Source organism: Bufo bufo, chromosome 1 (assembly GCF_905171765.1).
Source record: "Bufo bufo chromosome 1, aBufBuf1.1, whole genome shotgun sequence".
In the NCBI taxonomy this organism is placed as follows: domain Eukaryota; kingdom Metazoa; phylum Chordata; class Amphibia; order Anura; family Bufonidae; genus Bufo; species Bufo bufo.
Window position 1 is genome coordinate 806,884,153 of NC_053389.1, and position 21,856 is coordinate 806,906,008.

The 21,856-nt window shown below is 50.4% G+C and overlaps 1 protein-coding gene and 4 non-coding genes across 5 annotated transcripts; 2 read left to right on the plus strand and 3 right to left on the minus strand.

Annotated features, from left to right (window-relative positions):
• Positions 1 to 10,459: 10,459 nt before the first annotated feature.
• On the minus strand, positions 10,460 to 10,531 carry TRNAW-CCA. The gene has a single exon. It is a non-coding gene; the product is annotated as a tRNA-Trp (tRNA).
• A 198-nt stretch (positions 10,532 to 10,729) lies between these two features.
• TRNAP-CGG lies at positions 10,730 to 10,801 on the minus strand. The gene has a single exon. It is a non-coding gene; the product is annotated as a tRNA-Pro (tRNA).
• A 3,586-nt stretch (positions 10,802 to 14,387) lies between these two features.
• Positions 14,388 to 14,469, minus strand: TRNAS-GCU. Its single transcript has one exon. It is a non-coding gene; the product is annotated as a tRNA-Ser (tRNA).
• A 393-nt stretch (positions 14,470 to 14,862) lies between these two features.
• LOC120987444 lies at positions 14,863 to 14,997 on the plus strand. Its single transcript, XR_005776045.1, has one exon. It is a non-coding gene; the product is annotated as a U8 small nucleolar RNA (small nucleolar RNA).
• Positions 14,998 to 15,425: 428 nt separating this feature from the next.
• Positions 15,426 to 21,299, plus strand: AURKB (aurora kinase B). Its single transcript, XM_040415853.1, has 8 exons — positions 15,426 to 15,690; positions 15,774 to 15,843; positions 18,332 to 18,428; positions 19,548 to 19,745; positions 19,883 to 20,021; positions 20,161 to 20,309; positions 20,386 to 20,560; positions 20,652 to 21,299. Exons 1-8 carry the CDS (start codon positions 15,655 to 15,657, stop codon positions 20,823 to 20,825), a joined length of 1,038 nt encoding a protein of 345 aa, XP_040271787.1. The 5' UTR covers positions 15,426 to 15,654; the 3' UTR covers positions 20,826 to 21,299.
• The last annotated feature ends 557 nt before the right edge of the window (positions 21,300 to 21,856 follow it).

Below are 21,856 nucleotides of genomic sequence, written 5' to 3' on the forward strand. Positions count from 1 at the left end.
CCTTATCTCATTTTGTATCCAGGCTAGAGGCCGTATCTCATCTTGTATCCAGGCTAGAGGTCGCATCTCATCTTGTATCCAGGCTAGAGGCTGTATCTCATCTTGTATCCAGGCTGGAGGCTGTATCTCATCTTGTATCCAGACTAGAGGCCGCATCTCATCTTGTATCCAGGCTAGAGGCCGTATCTTATCTTGTATCCAGGAGAGAGGCCGTATCTCATCTTGTATCTAGGCTTTTAGCGTGGATACAAGATGAGATGCGGCCTCTCTCCTGGATATAAGATGAGATTTGGCCTCTAGCCTGGATACAAGATGAGATACGGCCTCTAGCCTGGATACAAGATAAGATACGGCCTCTAGCCTGGATACAAGATAAGATACGGCCTCTAGCCTGGATACAAGATGAGATACGGCCTCTAGCCTGGATACAAGATGAGATACGGCCTCTAGCCTGGATACAAGATGAGATACTAGAGGGCTAGAGGGGGTATATAATCTTGCATCCAGGCTAGAGGCTGTATCTCATCTTGTATCCAGGCTGGAGGCTGTATCTCATCTTGTATCCAGACTAGAGGCCGCATCTCATCTTGTATCCAGGCTAGAGGCCGTATCTCATGTTGTATCCAGGCTAGAGGCCGTATCTCATCTTGTATCCAGGCTAGAGGCTGTATCTCATCTTGTATCCAGGCTAGAGGCCGTATCTCATCTTGTATCCAGGCTAGAGGCTGCATCTCATCTTGTATCCAGGCTAGAGGCCGTATCTCATCTTGTATCCAGATTAGAGGCCGTATCTCATCTTGCATCCAGGATAGAGGGCGTATCTCATCTTGTATCCAGGCTAGAGGCCTTATCTCATCTTGTATCCAGGCTAGAGGTCGCATCTCATCTTGTATCCAGGCTAGAGGCTGTATCTCATCTTGTATCCAGGCTGGAGGCTGTATCTCATCTTGTATCCAGACTAGAGGCCGCATCTCATCTTGTATCCAGGCTAGAGGCCGTATCTCATGTTGTATCCAGGCTGGAGGCCGTATATAATTTTGTATCCAGGATAGAGGCCGTATCTCATCTTGTATCCAGACTAGAGGCTGTATCTCATCTTGTATCCAGACTAGAGGCTGTATCTCATCTTGTATCCAGGCTAAAGGCTGTATCTCATCTTGTATCCAGGCTAAAAGCCGTATCACATGTTATATCCATTCTAGAGGCTGTATCTCATCTTGTATCCAGGCTAGAGGCTGTATCTCATCTTGTATCCAGGCTAAAAGCCGTATCACATGTTATATCCATTCTAGAGGCTGTATCTCATCTTGTATCCAGGCTAGAGGCTGTATCTCATCTTGTATCCAGGCTGGAGGCTGTATCTCATCTTGTATCCAGGCTAGAGGCCGTATCTCATCTTGTATCCAGACTAGAGGCCGCATCTCATCTTGTATCCAGGCTAGAGGCCGTATCTCATGTTGTATCCAGGCTGGAGGCCGTATATAATTTTGTATCCAGGAGAGAGGCCGTATCTCATCTTGTATCCAGACTAGAGGCTGTATCTCATCTTGTATCCAGACTAAAGGCTGTATCTCATCTTGTATCCAGGCTAGAGGGCGTATGTCATTGTGCATCCAAGCTGGAGGCCGTATCTCATGTTGTATCCAGGCTAGAAGCCGTATCTCATGTTGTATCCAGGCTGGAGGCCGTATATAATTTTGTATCCAGGATAGAGGCCGTATCTCATCTTGTATCCAGACTAGAGGCTGTATCTCATCTTGTATCCAGACTAGAGGCTGTATCTCATCTTGTATCCAGACTAGAGGCTGTATCTATCCAGGCTAGAGGCCGTATCTCATCTTGTATCCAGGCTAGAGGCCGTATCTCATCTTGTATCCAGGCTAGAGGCCGTATCTTATCTTGTATCCAGGCTAGAGGCCGTATCTCATCTTGTATCCAGGCTAGAGGCCGTATCTCATTTTGTATCCAGGCTAGAGGCCGTATCTCATTTTGTATCCAGGCTAGAGGCCGTATCTCATTTTGTATCCAGGCTAGAGGCCGTATCCAGGCTGGAGGCCGTATCTCATCTTGTATCCAGGCTAGAGGCCGTATCTCATCTTGTATCCAGGCTAGAGGCCGTATCTCATCTTGTATCCAGGCTAGAGGCCGTATCTCATCTTGTATCCAGGCTAGAGGCCGTATCTCATCTTGTATCCAGGCTAGAGGCTGTATCTCATCTTGTATCCAGGCTAGAGGCCGTATCTCATCTTGTATCCAGGCTAGAGGCTGCATCTCATCTTGTATCCAGGCTAGAGGCCGTATCTCATCTTGTATCCAGATTAGAGGCCGTATCTCATCTTGCATCCAGGATAGAGGGCGTATCTCATCTTGTATCCAGGCTAGAGGCCTTATCTCATTTTGTATCCAGGCTAGAGGCCGTATCTCATCTTGTATCCAGGCTAGAGGTCGCATCTCATCTTTTCTCCAGGCTAGAGGCTGTATCTCATCTTGTATCCAGGCTGGAGGCTGTATCTCATCTTGTATCCAGACTAGAGGCCGCATCTCATCTTGTATCCAGGCTAGAGGCCGTATCTCATGTTGTATCCAGGCTGGAGGCCGTATATAATTTTGTATCCAGGATAGAGGCCGTATCTCATCTTGTATCCAGACTAGAGGCTGTATCTCATCTTGTATCCAGACTAGAGGCTGTATCTCATCTTGTATCCAGGCTAAAGGCTGTATCTCATCTTGTATCCAGGCTAAAGGCTGTATCTCATCTTGTATCCAGGCTAAAAGCCGTATCACATGTTATATCCATTCTAGAGGCTGTATCTCATCTTGTATCCAGGCTAGAGGCTGTATCTCATCTTGTATCCAGGCTGGAGGCTGTATCTCATCTTGTATCCAGGCTAGAGGCCGTATCTCATCTTGTATCCAGACTAGAGGCCGTATCTCATCTTGTATCCAGACTAGAGGCCGCATCTCATCTTGTATCCAGGCTAGAGGCCGTATCTCATGTTGTATCCAGGCTGGAGGCCGTATATAATTTTGTATCCAGGATAGAGGCCGTATCTCATCTTGTATCCAGACTAGAGGCTGTATCTCATCTTGTATCCAGACTAAAGGCTGTATCTCATCTTGTATCCAGGCAAGAGGCTGTATCTCATCTTGTATCCAGGCTAAAAGCCGTATCACATGTTATATCCATTCTAGAGGCTGTATCTCATCTTGTATCCAGGCTAGAGGCCGCATCTCATCTTGTATCCAGGCTACAGGCCGTATCTCATCTTGTATCCAGATTAGAGGCCGTATCTCATCTTGCATCCAGGCTGGAGGCTGTATCTCATCTTGTATCCAGGCTAGAGGCCGTATCTCATCTTTTATCCAGGCTAGAGGCCGTATCTCATTTTGTATCCAGGCTGGAGGCTGTATCTCATCTTGTATCCAGGCTAGAGGCCGTATCTCATTTTGTATCCAGGCTAGAGGCCGTATCTCATTTTTTATACAGGCTAGAGGCTGCATCTCATCTTGTATCCAGGCTAGAGGCCGTATCTCATTTTGTATCCAGGCTAGAGGCCGTATCTCATTTTGTATCCAGGCTAGAGGCCGTATCCCATCTTGTATCCAGGCTGGAGGCCGTATCTCATCTTGTTTTTAGGCTTAAGGCCGTATCTCATGTTGTATCCTGGCTAGAGGCCGTATCTCATCTTGTTTTTAGGCTTAAGGCCGTATCTCATCTTGTATCCAGGCTAGAGGCTGTATCTCACCTTTATCCAGGCTGGAGGCCGTATCTCATCTTGTATCCAGGCTAGAGGCCGTATCTCATCTTGTATCCAGGCTAGAGGCCGTATCTCATCTTGTATCCAGGCTAGAGGCCGTATCTCATCTTGTATCCAGGCTAGAGGCCGTATCTCATCTTGTATCCAGGCTAGAGGCCGTATCTCATCTTGTATCCAGGCTAGAGGCCGTATCTCATCTTGTATCCAGGCTAGAGGCCGTATCTCATCTTGTATTCAGGCTAGAGGTTGCATCTCATCTTGTATCCAGGCTAGAGGCCGTATCTCATCTTGTATCCAGGCTAGAGGCCGCATCTCATCTTGTATCCAGGCTAGAGGCCGTATCTCATCTTGTATCCAGGCTAGAGGCCGTATCTCATCTTGTATCCAGGCTAGAGGCCGTATCTCATCTTGTATCCAGGCTAGAGGCCGCATCTCATCTTGTATCCAGGCTAGAGGCCGTATCTCATCTTGTATCCAGATTAGAGGCCGTATCTCGTCTTGCATCCAGGATAGAGGCCGTAGCTCGTCTTGTATCCAGGCTAGAGGCCGTATCTCATCTTGTATCCAGGCTGGAGGCCGTAGCTTGTCTTGTATCCAGGCTGGAGGCCGAATCTCATCTTGTATCCAGGCTGGAGGCTGTATCTCATCTTGTATCCAGGCTGGAGGCTGTATCTCATCTTGTATCCAGGCTAGAGGCCGTATCTCATCTTGTATCCAGGCTAGAGGCCGTATCTCATCTTGTATCCAGGCTAGAGGCCGTATCTCATCTTGTATCCAGGCTAGAGGCCGCATCTCATCTTGTATCCAGGCTAGAGGCCGTATCTCATCTTGTATCCAGATTAGAGGCCGTATCTCATCTTGCATCCAGGATAGAGGCCGTAGCTCGTCTTGTATCCAGGCTAGAGGCCGTATCTCATCTTGTATCCAGGCTGGAGGCCGTAGCTTGTCTTGTATCCAGGCTGGAGGCCGCATCTCATCTTGTATCCAGGCTGGAGGCTGTATCTCATCTTGTATCCAGGCTGGAGGCTGTATCTCATCTTGTATCCAGGCTGGAGGCTGTATCTCATCTTGTATCCAGGCTAGAGGCCGCATCCCATCTTGTATCCAGGCTAGAGGCCGCATCCCATCTTGTATCCAGGCTAGAGGCCGTATCTCATCTTGTATCCAGGCTGGAGGCCGGACGGGGTCATGTGTGCGGACACGGTTGGGCTAGTTTCACCTCTGGTGTGACTTCCAGGCTGTTGACAGTCCGGACGATCGGCCGGACATAGTCTTGAGTGAATCCAGATCTAGATCATAGATCCGAAGTCAATTTGTCCAAAAACTTGGATTTTAATGGCGTCTCCGTACAGCATTAAAATGAATGGGCTGCGCGGAGGCAAAATTCATATTGGCCTGAGGCCTCATGAACACGACCGTGCTGTTTTTTGCAGACCGCAAACCGCGGATCCACAAAAAACGGAAGCCGCCCGTGTGCCTTCCGCAATTTGTGGAACAGAACTTGCGGCCCATTGTAGACATGCCTATTCTTGTCCGCAAAACGGACAAGAATAGGACATGCTATATTTTTTTTGCGGGGCCTCGGAACGAAGCAACATGGATGCGGACCCGAAAACTGCGGCTCGGATGCGGACCTGAAAAACGGTCGTGTGTGTGAGGCCTAAGTCGGTGAATTAATTCGCTTCTCACTTTTGCCTCTTTTTAACAGTCCGAAGCCGGCTCCGGCTCTGGCCGATACCTCGGTGTGAAACCCGACTTCAGATTCCTATTTTAAAATGTTTTTAAATCCGCAGAAAGGATTCCCCGAAATCTCGCGCCACTTCAGTCGGTACAAATTTTGCCTACACGCAGCCCGTACGGAGACGCCATTAACCACCTCCGGACCCCCTAACGCAGATTCGCGTTCCGGAGGTGGCAGCGCTGCGCACAGTCACGTATATACGCGTCATCTCGCGCGAGCCGAGACTTCCTGTGAACGCGCGCGCTCACAGGAACGGAAGGTAAGAGAGTTGATCTCCAGCCTGCCAGCGGCGATCGTTCGCTGGCAGGCTGGAGATGTGTTTTTTTTAACCCCTAACAGGTATATTAGACGCTGTTTTGATAACAGCGTCTAATATACCTGCTACCTGGTCCTCTGGTGGTCCCCTTTGTTTGGATCGACCACCAGAGGACACAGGTAGCTCAGTAAAGTAGCACCAAGCACCACTACACTACACTACACCCCCCCCCCCCCCCGTCACTTATTAACCCCTTATTAGCCCCTAATCACCCCTGATCACCCCATATAGACTCCCTGATCACCCCCCTGTCATTGATTACCCCCCTGTCATTGATTACCCCCCTGTAAAGCTCCATTCAGATGTCCGCATGATTTTTACGGATCCAATGATAGATGGATCGGATCCGCAAAACGCATACGGACGTCTGAATAAAGCCTTACAGGGGGTGATCAATGACTGTGGTTATCACCCCATATAGACTCCCTGATCACCCCCCTGTCATTGATCACCCCCCTGTCATTGATCACCCCTCTGTCATTGATCAACCCCCCTGTCATTGATCACCCCCCTGTAAAGCTCCATTCAGATGTCCGTATGATTTTTACGGATCCACGGATACATGGATCGGATCCGCAAAACACATACGGACATCTGAATGGAGCCTTATAGGGGGGTGATCAATGACAGGGGGGGTAATCAATGACAGGGGGGTAATCAATGACAGGGGGGTGATCAGGGAGTCTATATGGGGTGATCACCCCCCTGTCATTGATCACCCCCCCCCTGTCATTGATCACCCCCCTGTCATTGATCACCCCCCCTGTCATTGATCACCCCCTGTCATTGATCACCCCCCCTGTCATTGATCACCCCCCTGTCATTGATCACCCCCCCCTGTCATTGATCACCCCCCCCCTGTCATTGATCACCCCCCTGTCATTGATCACCCCCCTGTCATTGATCACCCCCCTGTCATTGATCACCCCCCTGTCATTGATCACCCCCCTGTCATTGATCACCCCCCTGTCATTGATCACCCCCCTGTCATTGATCACCCCCCTGTCATTGATCACCCCTCTGTCAGGCTCCATTCAGACATTTTTTTGGCCCAAGTTAGCGGAAATTTTTTTTTTTTTCTTACAAAGTCTCATATTCCACTAACTTGTGTCAAAAAATAAAATCTCACATGAACTCCCCATACCCCTCACGGAATCCAAATGCGTAAAAAATTTTAGACATTTATATTCCAGACTTCTTCTCACGCTTTAGGGCCCCTAGAATGCCAGGGCAGTATAAATGCCCCACATGTGACCCCATTTCGGAAAGAAGACACCCCCAGGTATTCCGTGAGGGGCATATTGAGTCCATGAAAGATTGAAATTTTTGTCCCAAGTTAGCGGAAAGGGAGACTTTGTGAGAAAAAAATAAATAAAATCAATTTCCGCTAACTTGTGCCAAAAAAAACAAATTCTATGAACTCGCCATGCCCCTCATTGAATACCTTGGGGTGTCTTCTTTCCAAAATGGGGTCACATGTGGGGTATTTATACTGCCCTGGCATTCTAGGGGCCCCAAAGCGTGAGAAGAAGTCTGGGATCCAAATGTCTAAAAATGCCCTCATAAAAGGAATATGGGCCCCTTTGCGCATCTAGGCTGCAAAAATGTGTCACACATCTGGTATCTCCGTACTCAGGAGAAGTTGGGGAATGTGTTTTGGGGTGTCATTTTACATATACCCATGCTGGGTGAGAGAAATATCTTGGCAAAAGACAACTTTTCCCATTTTTTTTTATACAAAGTTGGCATTTGACCAAGATATTTATCTCACCCAGCATGGGTATATGTAAAATGACACCCCAAAACACATTCCCCAACTTCTCCTGAATACGGCGATACCAGATGTGTGGCACTTTTTTGCAGCCTAGGTGGGCAAAGGGGCCCATATTCCAAAGAGCACCTTTCGGATTTCACAGGTCATTTACCTACTTACAACACATTAGGGCCCCTGGAAAATGCCAGGGCAGTATAACTACCCCACAAGTGACCCCATTTTGGAAAGAAGACACCCCAAGGTATTCCGTGAGGGGCACGGCGAGTTCCTAGAATTTTTTATTTTTTGTCACAAGTTAGCGGAAAATGCTTATTTTTATTTTTTTTCTTACAAAGTCTCATATTCCACTAACTTGTGACAAAAAATAAAAACTTCCATGAACTCACTATGCCCATCAGCGAATACCTTGGGGTGTCTTCTTTCCAAAATGGGGTCACTTGTGGGGTAGTTATACTGCCCTGGCATTCTAGGGGCCCAAATGTGTGGTAAGGAGTTTGAAATCAAATTCTGTAAAAAATGACCGGTGAAATCCGAAAGGTGCTCTTTGGAATATGGGCCCCTTTGCCCACCTAGGCTGCAAAAAAGTGTCACACATCTGGTATCTCTGTATTCAGGAGAAGTTGGGGAATGTGTTTTGGGGTGTCATTTTACATATACCCATGCTGGGTGAGAGAAATATCTTGGCAAAAGACAACTTTTCCCATTTTTTTATACAAAGTTGGCATTTGACCAAGATATTTATCTCACCCAGCATGGGTATATGTAAAATGACACCCCAAAACACATTCCTCAACTTCTCCTGAATACGGAGATACCAGATGTGTGACACTTTTTTGCAGACTAGGTGGGCAAAGGGGCCCATATTCCAAAGAGCACCTTTCGGATTTCACAGGTCATTTTTTACAGAATTTGATTTCAAACTCCTTACCACACATTTGGGCCCCTAGAATGCCAGGGCAGTATAACTACCCCACAAGTGACCCCATTTTGGAAAGAAGACACCCCAAGGTATTCGTTGATGGGCATAGTGAGTTCATGGAAGTTTTTATTTTTTGTCACAAGTTAGTGGAATATGAGACTTTGTATGGAAAAAAAAAAAAAATCATCATTTTCCGCTAACTTGTGACAAAAAATAAAAAGTTCTATGAACTCACTATGCCCATCAGCGAATACCTTAGGGTGTCTACTTTCAGAAATGGGGTCATTTGTGGGGTGTTTGTACTGTCTGGCCATTGTAGAACCTCAGGAAACATGACAGGTGCTCAGAAAGTCAGAGCTGCTTCAAAAAGCGGAAATTCACATTTTTGTACCATAGTTTGTAAACGCTATAACTTTTACCCAAACCATTTTTTTTTTACCCAAACATTTTTTTTATCAAAGACATGTAGAACAATAAATTTAGAGCAAAATTTATATATGGATGTCGTTTTTTTTTGCAAAATTTTACAACTGAAAGTGAAAAATGTCATTTTTTTGCAAAAAAATCGTTAAATTTCGATTAATAACAAAAAAAGTAAAAATGTCAGCAGCAATGAAATACCACCAAATGAAAGCTCTATTAGTGAGAAGAAAAGGAGGTAAAATTCATTTGGGTGGTAAGTTGCATGACCGATCAATAAACGGTGAAAGTAGTGTAGGTCAGAAGTGTAAAAAGTGGCCTGGTCTTTCAGGGTGTTTAAAGGGAACCTGTCACCATGATTTTGCGCATAGAGCTGAGGACATGGGCTGCTAGATGGCCGCTAGCACATCTGCAGTACCCAGGTCCCACAGCTCTCTGCGCTTTTATTGTGTTAAAAAACAGTTTTGAGTGATATGCAAATTACCTGATATGAGTCCTGTAGCCGGAGATGAGTCAAGCCGGAAAGGAGCCCAGCACCGCCCCGCGTCCTCCGATTCTCCTCCTTGCCGGCTGACGTCACAGAGCTGGAGCGCCGAAATCTCGCGATGTTCGAGCTAGCGCATGCGCAGTGTCGGCATCATGTTCATTCCCTGTGCTGGCATCAGCACAGGGAACGAACTACGCTTGCGCTAGCTCGCGCATCGCGAGATTTCGGCGCTCCAGCTCTGTGACGTCAGCCGGCAAGGAGGAGAATCGGAGGACGCGGGGCAGTGCTGGGCTCCTTTCCGGCTTGACTCATCTCCGGCTACAGGACTCATATCACGTAGTTTGCATATCACTCAAAACTGTTTTTTAACACAATAAAAGCACACAGAGCTGTGGGGACTGGGTACTGCAGATGAGCTAGTGGCCATCTAGCAGCCCATGTCCCCAGCTCTATGCGCAAAATCATGGTGACAGGTTCCCTTTAAGCCATAGGGGCTGAGGTGGTTAAAATCCAAGGTTTTGGACAAATCGACTTTGGATCTATGTTCTAAATCTGGATTCACGTTGTCCGCCGGAGCAGCGTACAGATCCCCACTGGACCCGCCGCCATCTGGCAGCGCCGGATCCGGAGAATTCCGGCAGGCTGTTCCCTTCCAAACCGCAGCCTTAATGACGGGGTCTCGGCTGTGACGTGTCGCCAAGCAGCAGTTGGCCCGGCAGACACGTCACCGCTGAGGCCAGTCGCTGGCTGCAGCCGCGCACATGAGGAAGGTTGTCAGACTGGTGACGACAACCAAGGAACTATAACGGAGCGGCCTAGAGCCATAAACTGTAGATTTCCCCACATATACACAAACTAACAAAAATGATAAATTGTGGACAACCCCTTTAATTTTAAGGGAGTGATAAAGTAGGTGTGTCAGTTTAGCATTGGTAATTCTCTTTGATGTCATTTTTAGGGGAAGAAACTCTAACCAGAAGTAGGGAAGAAAGCTCAATGTAAAAAATGTAAAAAGAATTTTATTTAAAAAATAAATAAAAAACTTGACCCCGACGTGATTTGAACACGCAACCTTCTGATCTGGAGTCAGACGCGCTACCGTTGCGCCACGAGGTCCTGTGCTGAAGCTCTGCTCTCAATACACTGAAAGCCTCAGTCGGCAGCCGGCCCATCTGACTGCAGGGAATTGTATTTACCGTGACGTGGACACAATGTAACAATAAAGCATGTAACAATGTATCAAACATTCTGTCCGCAGCCAATAGAAACCACAGCACCAGCATTTCACAAAAAAAAAACAAGGAAGGAAAAACTGGGCTCGTCCGGGATTTGAACCCGGGACCTCTCGCACCCGAAGCGAGAATCATACCCCTAGACCAACGAGCCATGTGACTGGCCTGCTGTCACCTGACTTTAATGCTGACACGTCACCGCCGCTGGTTGTGATGGTGACGCTGGATCTGCTCGCTCTGCGCTCCTCCTGCTCAGTCTTCACACATCGATGTGCGGCTGCTAATGTCTTGTTGGACCCCTGAGCTGTGTGTACAGCAAGGGGCTGTCATGTGGTGGATCTGGGGTCCAAGTGCTTGGACACCAGTAGACACGTGTGGTGTATCTAATGGCAAGAGGTGGGCCCCCCAGTCAGGAGAGGCGGGACCCACAGAGAATGAATGGGGTGCTCCACCTGCCCCTCCTCCACTCATAGCCCAGGACCGGCCTCCCTATCAGCATGCCCTCCTGGACCACCAGGACTGATGAGCGTTAGGACCCTGTGCTTCCTACAACACAGGCGGTATAAAGGGGTCCCCCGACTGCTGATCAGTATTATGTATCACCACATGTAACCTCCCACTACTGCCACCAACTGGAGAGGACATGTACTGCATGTGTGACTGCAGGGTGTCAACCAATGGGACAGTGCCCCCATAATAGTACCAGCCAGAGTGCCCCCATAATAGTACCAGCTGCAGTGCCCCCATAATAGTACCAGCCAGAGTGCCCCCATAATAGTACCAGCCAGAGCGCCCCCATAATAGTACCAGCCAGAGCGCCCCCATAATAGTACCAGCCAGAGCGCCCCCAGAATAGTACCAGCCAGAGCGCCCCCATAATAGTACCAGCCAGAGTGCCCCCATAATAGTACCAGCCAGAGTGCCCCCATAATAGTACCAGCCCAGCACCCCAATAATAGTACCAGCCACAGTGCCCCCATAATTGTGGCAGAGTGCCCCCTTAATAGTGGCAGCCAGAGTGCCCCCATAATAGTACCAACCACAGTGTCCCCATAATAGTACCAGCCCTAGTACCCCCATAATAGTACCAACCACAGAGCCCCCATAATAGTGGCAGACAGAGTGCCCCCATAATAGTACCAGCCAGAGTGCCCCCATAATAGTACCAGCCGCAGTGCCCCCATAATAGTACCAGCCAGAGTGCCCCCATAATAGTACCAGCCAGAGTGCCCCATAATAGTACCAGCCAGAGCGCCCCCATAATAGTACCAGCCAGAGTGCCCCCATAATAGTACCAGCCCAGCACCCCAATAATAGTACCAGCCACAGTGCCCCCATAATAGTGGCAGAGTGCCCCCTTAATAGTGGCAGCCAGAGTGCCCCCATAATAGTACCAACCACAGTGTCCCCATAATAGTACCAGCCCTAGTACCCCCATAATAGTACCAACCACAGAGCCCCCATAATAGTGGCAGACAGAGTGCCCCCATAATAGTACCAGCCAGAGTGCCCCCATAATAGTACCAGCCGCAGTGCCCCCCATAATAGTACCAGCTGCAGTGCCCCCAATAATAGTACCAGCCCAGCACCCCAATAATAGTGGCAGCCACAGTGCCCTCATAATAGTGGCAGCCAGAGTGCCCCCATAATAGTACCAGTCAACAGCTCCCCCATAATAGTACCAACCACAGTGCCCCCATAATAGTGCCATCCAGAGTGCCCCCATAATAGTGCCATCCAGAGTGCCCCATAATAGTACCAGCCGCAGCTCCCCAATAATAGTACCAACCACAGTGCCCCCATAATAGTGCCATCCACAGCGCCCCATAATAGTGCCACCCAGAGTGCCCCATAATAGTACCAGCCGCAGCTCCCATATAATAGTACCAACCACAGTGGCCCATAATAGTGCCATCCAGAGTGCCCCCATAATAGTACCAGCCGCAGCTCCCCAATAATAGTACCAACCACAGTGCCCCCATAATAGTACCAGCCACAGAGCCCCATATAATAGTGGCAGACAGAGTGCCCCCATAATAGTACCAGCCGCAGTGCCCCCCATAATAGTACCAGCTGCAGTGCCCCCAATAATAGTACCAGCCCAGCACCCCAATAATAGTGGCAGCCACAGTGCCCTCATAATAGTGGCAGCCAGAGTGCCCCCATAATAGTACCAGTCAACAGCTCCCCCATAATAGTACCAACCACAGTGCCCCCATAATAGTGCCATCCAGAGTGCCCCCATAATAGTGCCATCCAGAGTGCCCCATAATAGTACCAGCCGCAGCTCCCCAATAATAGTACCAACCACAGTGCCCCCATAATAGTGCCATCCACAGCGCCCCATAATAGTGCCATCCAGAGTGCCCCCATAATAGTGCCACCCAGAGTGCCCCATAATAGTACCAGCCGCAGCTCCCATATAATAGTACCAACCACAGTGGCCCATAATAGTGCCATCCAGAGTGCCCCCATAATAGTACCAGCCGCAGCTCCCCAATAATAGTACCAACCACAGTGCCCCCATAATAGTACCAGCCACAGAGCCCCATATAATAGTGGCAGACAGAGTGCCCCCATAATAGTACCAGCCAGAGTGCCCCATAATAGTACCAGCCAGAGTGCCCCCATAATAGTACCAGCCAGAGTGCACCCATAATAGTACCAGCCCAGCACCCCAATAATAGTACCAGCCACAGTGCCCCCATAATAGTGGCAGAGTGCCCCCCTTAATAGTGGCAGCCAGAGTGCCCCCATAATAGTACCAGCCGCAGCTCCCCCATAATAGTACCAGCCGCAGTGCCCCAATAATAGTACCAGCCCCAGTGCCCCCATAATAGTACCAGCCGCAGTGCCCCCATAATAGTACCAGCCACAGTGCCCCCATAAAAGTGGCAGCCAGAGTGCCCCATATAATAGTGGCAGCCAGAGTGCCCCCATTATAGTACCATCCACAGAGCCCCCATAAAAGTGGCAGCCAGAGTGCCCCATATAATAGTGGCAGCCAGAGTGCCCCCATAATAGTACCATCCACAGAGCCCCCATAATAGTACCATCCACAGAGCCCCCATAATAGTACCATCCACAGAGCCCCCATAATAGTAAAAGCCCCAGTGCCCCTATAATAGTGGCAGACAAAGTGCCCTATATAATAGTGGCATCCAGAGTGCCCCCATAATAGTACCATCCACAGAGCCCCCATAATAGTAAAAGCCCCAGTGCCCCTATAATAGTGGCAGACAAAGTGCTCCACCATAATAGTACCAGCCAGAGTGCCCCCATAATAGTTCCAGCCAGAGTGCCCCCATAATAGTTCCAGCCACAGTGCCCCCCAAAATAGTGGCAGACAGAGTGTCCCCATAATAGTACCAGCCACAGAGCCCCCATAATAATACCAGCTGCAGTGCCCCCATAATAGTACCAGCCAGAGTGCCTCCATAATAGTACCAGCCCAGCACCCCAATAATAGTACCAGCCACAGTGCCCCCCTTAATAGTGGCAGAGTGCCCCCATAATAGTACCAGTCAACAGCTCCCCATAATAGTACCATCCACAGCGCCCCATAATAGTACCATCCACAGCTCCCCAATAATAGTACCAGCCCCAGTGCCCCCATAATAGCTCCTTTATTGCTCACTGCTGGCCAGAATACACATTATACTGTCACCTCCAAGTCTCATGAAAAAGGCAAAATAAATCAGTGACAGACGTCACATAAACCAATCAGAACTAAAAGATGTCGACGAGGATGGGATTCGAACCCACGCGTGCAGAGCACAATGGATTAGCAGTCCATCGCCTTAACCACTCGGCCACCTCGTCTCCTTATAAGGTAAGCACACCTAGGCGTCAGCATTTACAGGAAGCTTCAGAGCACTGCCCACTTCAAAGATGGCGACTGACTGGAGAGAGCATGCGTAATCATGGAGGGCGTGGTTACCTTACAATCGTTCAATCCCTTATCACTGAAAAAATGGCCACTGGTAGCCGCTATGCAAATGAGAAGAGCAATGCATGATGGGACACAGACCGGGACACAGACACATTATAGCTGAGTATTACGCCCGTGTTATTAACCTAATCAGCGCCGGTGTATAGTGAAGGCGATCACACACATCAGCACCGAGGGCACAGATGTGTGGTGACGAGCAGTTCTCCCTGATGTAGCTGAGCTGAGGCCGCAGCGTGGTCTCCAGTGGTGACTATTGCTCACTATCGTCAGTGAGGTCAATCCTTACCTGTTCCTCCTCCGGGAGAAACAGACATGATGAATGGAGGAGGCTGAGTGTGTGATTACACCGAACTCCGACACCGCCCTGACTGACAACTCGGGGCGCGTGACATTCTGAGCCTACACCTGCTGGCGATCAATATTTGTTTAAAAAAATAGAGACATAAAGCTACAATTGTTCAAATTACTAAATTGCATCGTGGAATGTGTAGTTTATGGAGTTGTGTTAGAACGCGGCTGCGTCGTTACGTCAGATCTATCGCTGAGTGGTCACGTGGTGTTAATCCCTTTCCCACCCCTATACCACGCCTCGCTCTCGGCTGCGTCCTTACGTCAGATCTATCACTGAGTGGTCACGTGGTGTGTATCCTCCCCCCCACCCCTATACCACGCCTCGCTCCCGTCCCGTCTATTAAACCTCCATTTCATTCAGCAACAAAATGGCGGCCAGGTGCTATAACAACAGCGGCGTCACAGCCCGCTCAGCCAATCACAGAAGAGGACCCGTCATCCAATCCGGACTCGGCCAAATCACACTAGCCAATCGTGTTTCCCGACATCACGGCTAATAAGGAGCTGAGCGCCGGAGAAGTCGGCTTTTAAACAGACGTCAACCAATCCCAGGCTGTCGCTTCCCGGCCAATCAGGGGCGAGAGGGTGGGTCAGGTGACCAGCTGGAGGCTGTGGCGGTTTGGATTTAAATTGGGAGTTCAGTCAGTGTGCGAGCGGTGACCGGAGGGAGCGGTAACGGCCGGGTCAGAATCAGCAGCAGCAGGATGTCTTACAAGGAGAACCTGAACCCTTACAACAAGGTGAGTACCGCAGTACTAGGTGTCCCTGTGTGGCCGCCCGCTTCTGAGGCTTCCTGGTGACCTCCGTGTCTTTACCTCCGCAGTTCGCCACCCCGTCCAGTGCCCTGCGAGTGCTGCGGAAGGAGCCCCTCTCGGCCGCCTCCACCACCACCTGTGAGTACACAGCTGAGGGGCCGGTACAATGTGTCAGTCTACACGAGGCAACTGTGACAAAGCCTCAGCTGGGTGGGGATCGGGGTGGATTGGATGGGGGGGCCACACAGGAGGATGGTGCAGTAGTCCAGGCTGGAGATGATGAGCATGTACTAGTGCAGGGATCGGCAACCTCTGTGACACTGCAACTCCCAGCATGCTAGGAGAATAGCTGAGCAAGTGTGCATGCTGGGAGTTGTAGTTTCACCACAGCTGAAGGTGGCTGAGCGCTGCACTAGTAAGGCAGGAGTACGAGATGCTCTTCAGTAGGAAGAGGCAGGTGGAGGTGAGGGCAAGATGACCTGTTACCCCCAGACCTGTGAGACTGGAGACCACATCGTAATAGTCGGTAGGGGGCTGAGTGATGATTGGGGGAAAGGGATTCTGTTTTCTCCATGTTGAGTTTTAGGAAGCGGGAGGAGAAGAATGAAGATCTAGTTGGGAGTCTGGAGAGTTGGGTCTGAGGGTTCTCAGCATAGGTCCTAGTGGAACCCATCTGAGCTGTCACAGGCCCAGGACCAAGCCTCTAGGGAGGAACGAGGAGATCCAGCAGAGGGCCAGGTCTCTGGAGAGCGGGCGACAGTGGCAGGGGACGGGTCCAGAAGGGGGAGCACAGGGTAGTGTAGAAGGCAGAGGACGGGTCCAGAAGGGGGAGCACAGGGTAGTGTAGAAGGCCGAGGACGGGTCCAGAAGGGGGAGCACAGGGTAGTGTAGAAGGCCGAGGACGGGTCCAGAAGGGGGAGCACAGGGTAGTGTAGAAGGCCGAGGACGGGTCCAGAAGGGGGAGCACAGGGTAGTGTAGAAGGCCGAGGACGGGTCCAGAAGGGGGAGCACAGGGTAGTGTAGAAGGCAGAGGACGGGTCCAGAAGGGGGAGCACAGGGTAGTGTAGAAGGCCGAGGACGGGTCCAGAAGGGGGAGCACAGGGTAGTGTAGAAGGCAGAGGATGGGTCCAGAAGGGGGGCACAGGGTAGTGTAGAAGGCCGAGGACGGGTCCAGAAGGGGGGAGCACAGGGTAGTGTAGAAGGCAGAGGATGGGTCCAGAAGGGGGGCACAGGGTAGTGTAGAAGGCCGAGGACGGGTCCAGAAGGGGGGAGCACAGGGTAGTGTAGAAGGCCGAGGACGGGTCCAGAAGGGGGAGCACAGGGTAGTGTAGAAGGCAGAGGACGGGTCCAGAAGGGGGAGCACAGGGTAGTGTAGAAGGCAGAGGACGGGTCCAGAAGGGGGAGCACAGGGTAGTGTAGAAGGACGGGTCCAGAAGGGGGAGCACAGGGTAGTGTAGAAGGCAGAGGACGGGTCCAGAAGGGGGAGCACAGGGTAGTGTAGAAGGCCGAGGACGGGTCCAGAAGGGGGAGCACAGGGTAGTGTAGAAGGCAGAGGATGGGTCCAGAAGGGGGAGCACAGCGTAGTGTAGAAGGCCGAGGACGGGTCCAGAAGGGGGAGCACAGGGTAGTGTAGAAGGCCGAGGACGGGTCCAGAAGGGGGAGCACAGGGTAGTGTAGAAGGCAGAGGACGGGTCCAGAAGGGGGGCACAGGGTAGTGTAGAAGGACGGGTCCAGAAGGGGGAGCACAGGGTAGTGTAGAAGGCAGAGGACGGGTCCAGAAGGGGGAGCACAGGGTAGTGTAGAAGGCCAAGGACGGGTCCAGAAGGGGGAGCACAGCGTAGTGTAGAAGGCCGAGGACGGGTCCAGAAGGGGGAGCACAGGGTAGTGTAGAAGGCCGAGGACGGGTCCAGAAGGGGGAGCACAGGGTAGTGTAGAAGGCCGAGGACGGGTCCAGAAGGGGGAGCACAGGGTATTGATGTTTAGCTTTGGCACCTACCAGATGGTTGGGGCAGTTTCAGTGCGGTGATTGGGTCTGAAGCCGGATTACATCTGATCTGAAAGTGAGTGGGATGAAAGGCGAGAGGACAATTCGAGGTGGACATGTTGTTCTAGGAGTTTGGGTGCAAATGGGGCGATGGCTGGATAAAGAGGATGGGTCCAGGGAAGGCTTCTGGAGTATGGGCGGGATGGTTGCCTGTTTAAAGGGGTTGTCCAGGCTCTTAATATTGATGACCTCTCCTCAGGATCGGCAGGGATCCGGCACCCCCACCATTCATCTGCACGAGGAGACGGCATATGTGCACTGCGCCTTTAAAAGGGGAAGGGAAGACACCGGTGGTTAGCGATGGGTTAGGGCAGGAGTAACTATAGGGATGAGGTGGGATTGGGTCAAGGGCACAGGTGGCGAGATGACTAAGGAGGGACAGTGGTGAACTGGGTTGTGTGGGAAGAGCACTGGGGGGCTGCGGGGGTGTAAAGCTTTCACAGATTATTGATTTTTGTCTCTGAGATGTGTGGGAGGAACGGGGGAGACGGGTGCCCCAGGGTTCCCTCATCACAGGGCCTCTCCTTGGTGGGGTTTCACCGTCTAGTCAGGTGATGGTAATGGCTCTGGTCTCCTCCCCAGTGACGGCGGGCCGCATGCCAGTGACTGACCACCAGGCAGAGAAGGCCAGGAGACAGGAGCAGGACGTGGAGCCCAGTGCGGACCCCGGGACCGTCAGGTGAGGTCATCAGAAGGCTTGTTTTTTTCTGAAAGCCTTTTCAGCCCAGGGGCCAAGCTGCTTTATCTGGGGTAACACCTTAAGGAAATATTCACTTGTCATGGCCTTTGTCAAAACCTGTGATGTGACTAAATCTTAAAGGAGTTATCCATCCAGGGTTTCCCGGGACCCTCGTATAGGTTATACTTGCCCCGGCACCCATGTCTCTTCTGATCCCCGCACGGATCAAAACTTGCGGTGGGGGAGGGAAGCCAATAGCAGGCCGCGATGGGGACGTGATTCTAGGGAGGATGGTCCCCGTCACGGCCTGCTATTGGTTGTGATCACCGGGGAGATGCGCCGGCTGTGCTAGGGAGCAGGATAAGTATAACCTATACAACAGTCCTGTGCATTAGTGGGGGGGTTGGAGCTTCACTGGGTCCCCATTCTTGATTGGTGGTGGTCCCTACAGTAGGAACCCCACCATTCTTTTTATCCTCCATCTTGTGGATATGGGGATAAGTTCATATAACTGGAATACTCCTTTAAAAGGGGTATTCCTATCTCAGACAATGGGGGCATCACTAGTATATGCCCCCATTGTCTGAGATGGGAATTCCCCTTTAAGGCTGTGATGCAAAATGAAAATCCCCCTCAGATTAAACTCTGCCCCCCTATAATGGGGGTGCGGGCTCCCCACTGCATGCTGGGCTCCCTCGCTGTAAATATCCAGTCAGACCGGATTGTCAGGGGAGAAGGGGGGGGGGGGTCGGTGAGTAAGCTTCCCTAGTGTTGGGGGTTTGCCAGCCCCTTTATTCCGGGGGGCAGACTTTCATTTTGCACCATGGCCTTAAGGGCAGATGCTGCATAACTATTAGAAAGAAGGGGGTCCTATTGCAGGGACTCCCACCAATCCATAGAATACCCCATAGAGCTCCCAGTTGCAGAGAGTACAGTGCTCAGCACTCCCATAGAAATGAATAGAGCCGCTGCACATGTGCCGGACCGCCAGCTTCTGTTCATTTCTGTGGGCTCTAGAGGGGCATGTGTCCCTGCAGTAGGACCCCCACAATATAATCCTGTGGATGTGAAGTCATTCCCCAACGGGAACACCTCTAAGGTTTATCCATGTTTTAACAGCCTAAAGAGGAACTTTACCATCAATGACTTTGACATTGGGCGCCCTCTGGGCAAAGGCAAGTTTGGCAATGTCTACCTGGCGCGGGACAAGCAGAACAAATTCATCATGGCCCTCAAAGTCCTCTTCAAATCCCAGCTGGAGAAGGAAGCGGTGGAGCATCAGCTGAGGAGAGAGATCGAGATCCAGTCTCACCTCCGGTACGTGACTCGGTCCACACTGGGGCTGCCCTCGCCACCCCACCGAATCCAGAATATAGGAGCAGGAGGTGCTTTAAATTCTACATTTGGGGTGCATGTTGTAGTTGTGTAATGTTCCTTGCCTATTCCTTCCACAGACATCCAAATATCCTGCGCATGTACAACTACTTCCATGATCGCAAGCGCATCTACCTGATGCTAGAATTTGCCCCCCGGGGGGAGCTGTACAGGGAGCTGCAGAAATATGGGCGCTTTGATGAACAGAGAAGTGCGACGGTGAGTACTGCCACCTAGTGGCCATCCAGCCTGTACTTGGTGGACCAGAAGTCTGCAGGTTACAAACGTGTTGTGTAGTCCTCTAGGGGGCACCTCTGAGATTTCTGGTGTAGACATAGAGCGTCTTGGTTCTTTGCAGTTCATCGAGGAGCTAGCGGACGCCCTCAATTACTGCCATGAGAGGAAGGTTATTCACAGGGACATCAAGCCGGAGAACCTGCTCATGGGGTTTAAAGGAGAGCTGAAGATTGCAGACTTTGGCTGGTCCGTCCATGCCCCCTCACTCAGGTATGTTCAGCTGATGGCTACTGATGGTTGGTCAGGTCTTGCGTTTTGTCTCTGATACCATGTCTCTGGGTTGTAGGCGCAGAACAATGTGTGGAACCCTGGACTATCTACCGCCAGAGATGATTGAAGGGAGGATCCACGATGAGAAGGTGGATTTATGGTGCGCTGGTGTCCTCTGTTATGAGTTCCTTGTGGGCGTTCCCCCTTTTGAGAACCGCAGCCCCACAGAGACCCACCGCAGGATAGTGAAGGTATCTATATATACTACTTTCATGCGTGTCAATGTAGTCTGCCACGCTAACAGTGGAGATCACAACCTTTTTATTTTAAATGGTTTCTTAGGTTGACCTTCAGTTCCCATCGTTCCTGTCTGAAGGATCCAAAGATCTGATCAGCAAACTGTTGCGTTACGTCCCAGCGCAGCGCCTCTCGCTCAAAGGAGTCATGGAGCACCCTTGGGTGAAAGCCAACTCTCGTCGCATCTTACCTCCTGCATACAGCTCCAGCCTGAAGTAACCACCTCCAGCCTGGCCTCTGAAGGCAGAACATCCATGGAAATCTCTTCACGACCCTTCTGTAGTCTGTGTGAACTGTACATAACATTGGAGGGGTCTGTGCAGCTTGTTGAAGAGCATTTCCCCCAAAATCAAAGGCCTCGTCAAGTCAGATATTCCATCTGGCGGTTTTCTTCTCTGCTTCTAGAAGAGGTAACCACTAAGTGTATGCTGTCTGGTGGTGGACTGATGCTTAGTGACTGCCTAGACTGGTGTGTGTGGCCCACCAGGTGCTGGTGAGCAGTTTCTGGCTGGGAGTTGTAGTACTGTCTCTGCAGGGTTGGATTCTGTATATGCTGTATTATAAAAGTCATATGTTTGGGTGTCTCTACATCCAGCCTTCTCTGTGTGATGTTAGCATTTTTAGACTGTTCTTGATCTGTTTTGCTGTCACTTATATTTGTTCTTGTAAATAAATTACTTATTTTTATTTTTTCCTTTGGAGCAGTTCTGGTTTTCTATGACTCAATTGGTTGCTGTCTCACACAACTTTACATTAACAATATAGGTTAGATACACTGTAATATCTTATCAAGCACAAAATGCCTTGTTCTCCAGTTATCAGCTCTCTACTCCCCTCTGCTTTTCCTAAACCTGCTCTCTGCAAAGTCTTGTGAGCCAGGTCTGTAGAGAGGAGATGCAGCTAGACATGCTTCAGCAGCTAACAGTAAGTGTTGTATATCAGCCCAAGTGCTTCGTTCACATCTATACTGCTCGGTGCTTCACTAGAACCTCCTAATGGTGCTTGAGTGAGTTAGTCTTGGTTCACACATGACTGATTAGAGGTTTGCTGCAGCGGAAAATCCACATCATTTCTAATTCTAAAAATTTGCATGAGAACCCAGCCTTGGGGAGCAGAATCTCTCGTCTGTGGGTAGACATGACTGTCTCCACCCAACAGTTGAGCAAGACACGAAGGTTTCCACTTTACATTATTCCTTACCCAACAGCAGAAGGTCCCCAGATTTGGGCTATGTGAACAGCTGCAGTTCT